Here is a 496-nt window from a genome sequence, read left to right as displayed (position 1 = left end):
CTGAACAACTGTGTATACTGAGGCATTGATATTAAATACATATATGAATTTGCTTTTTCCCTTATTAACCTTCCTTAATTAAATTTCTACTTCGTGGAATCTGCAAGAAATTGAATATCAGTCTTCCAAACTCACAAAAAAATGAGGGGAGGGGGGAGTTATCCTCCAAAATATTCACCCAAAAATATTCACTGACGTTTACACTGTTTTACAATCCTCGCAGCATTATTCATCATAATAATCAACGTGATCACCAGACTTGAATTTCTTACTGTTCAAAATGTCTATCAGTTTGGCAACGGACGTGCTGCAAGGTAAGAGTTTTCCCTCACTCTTCATGGAGGAGAAAATGGAACGAAGATCATCATCAGCTGTCTCAGTGCGCGCAGCCACCTGGGGGGAAAAAGCATGTTTGAGACTTGTTATGGGAATCTTATCTGTGTAATGAAACTAATCTAGCATTATAAGGATGTAAATAGAGGGATAAATATAACGA

General features: G+C 37.3%; 1 protein-coding gene across 1 annotated transcript in view; it reads right to left on the bottom strand.

Moving 5' to 3' along the window:
- The window catches only part of LOC119591530 (sepiapterin reductase-like), a gene marked incomplete in the record, with an annotated part of 9,837 nt that overhangs the window by 420 nt on the left and 8,921 nt on the right, over positions 1–496 (bottom strand). The window contains 1 exon segment of the mRNA XM_037940278.1: positions 1–393. Within this exon segment, the coding sequence (XP_037796206.1) occupies positions 226–393 (168 nt within the window).

The sequence above is a fragment of the Penaeus monodon genome, chromosome 28 (assembly GCF_015228065.2).
Source record: "Penaeus monodon isolate SGIC_2016 chromosome 28, NSTDA_Pmon_1, whole genome shotgun sequence".
Taxonomy (NCBI): Eukaryota; Metazoa; Arthropoda; class Malacostraca; order Decapoda; family Penaeidae; genus Penaeus; species Penaeus monodon.
This window is presented reverse-complemented; position numbering and strand designations above follow the sequence as displayed.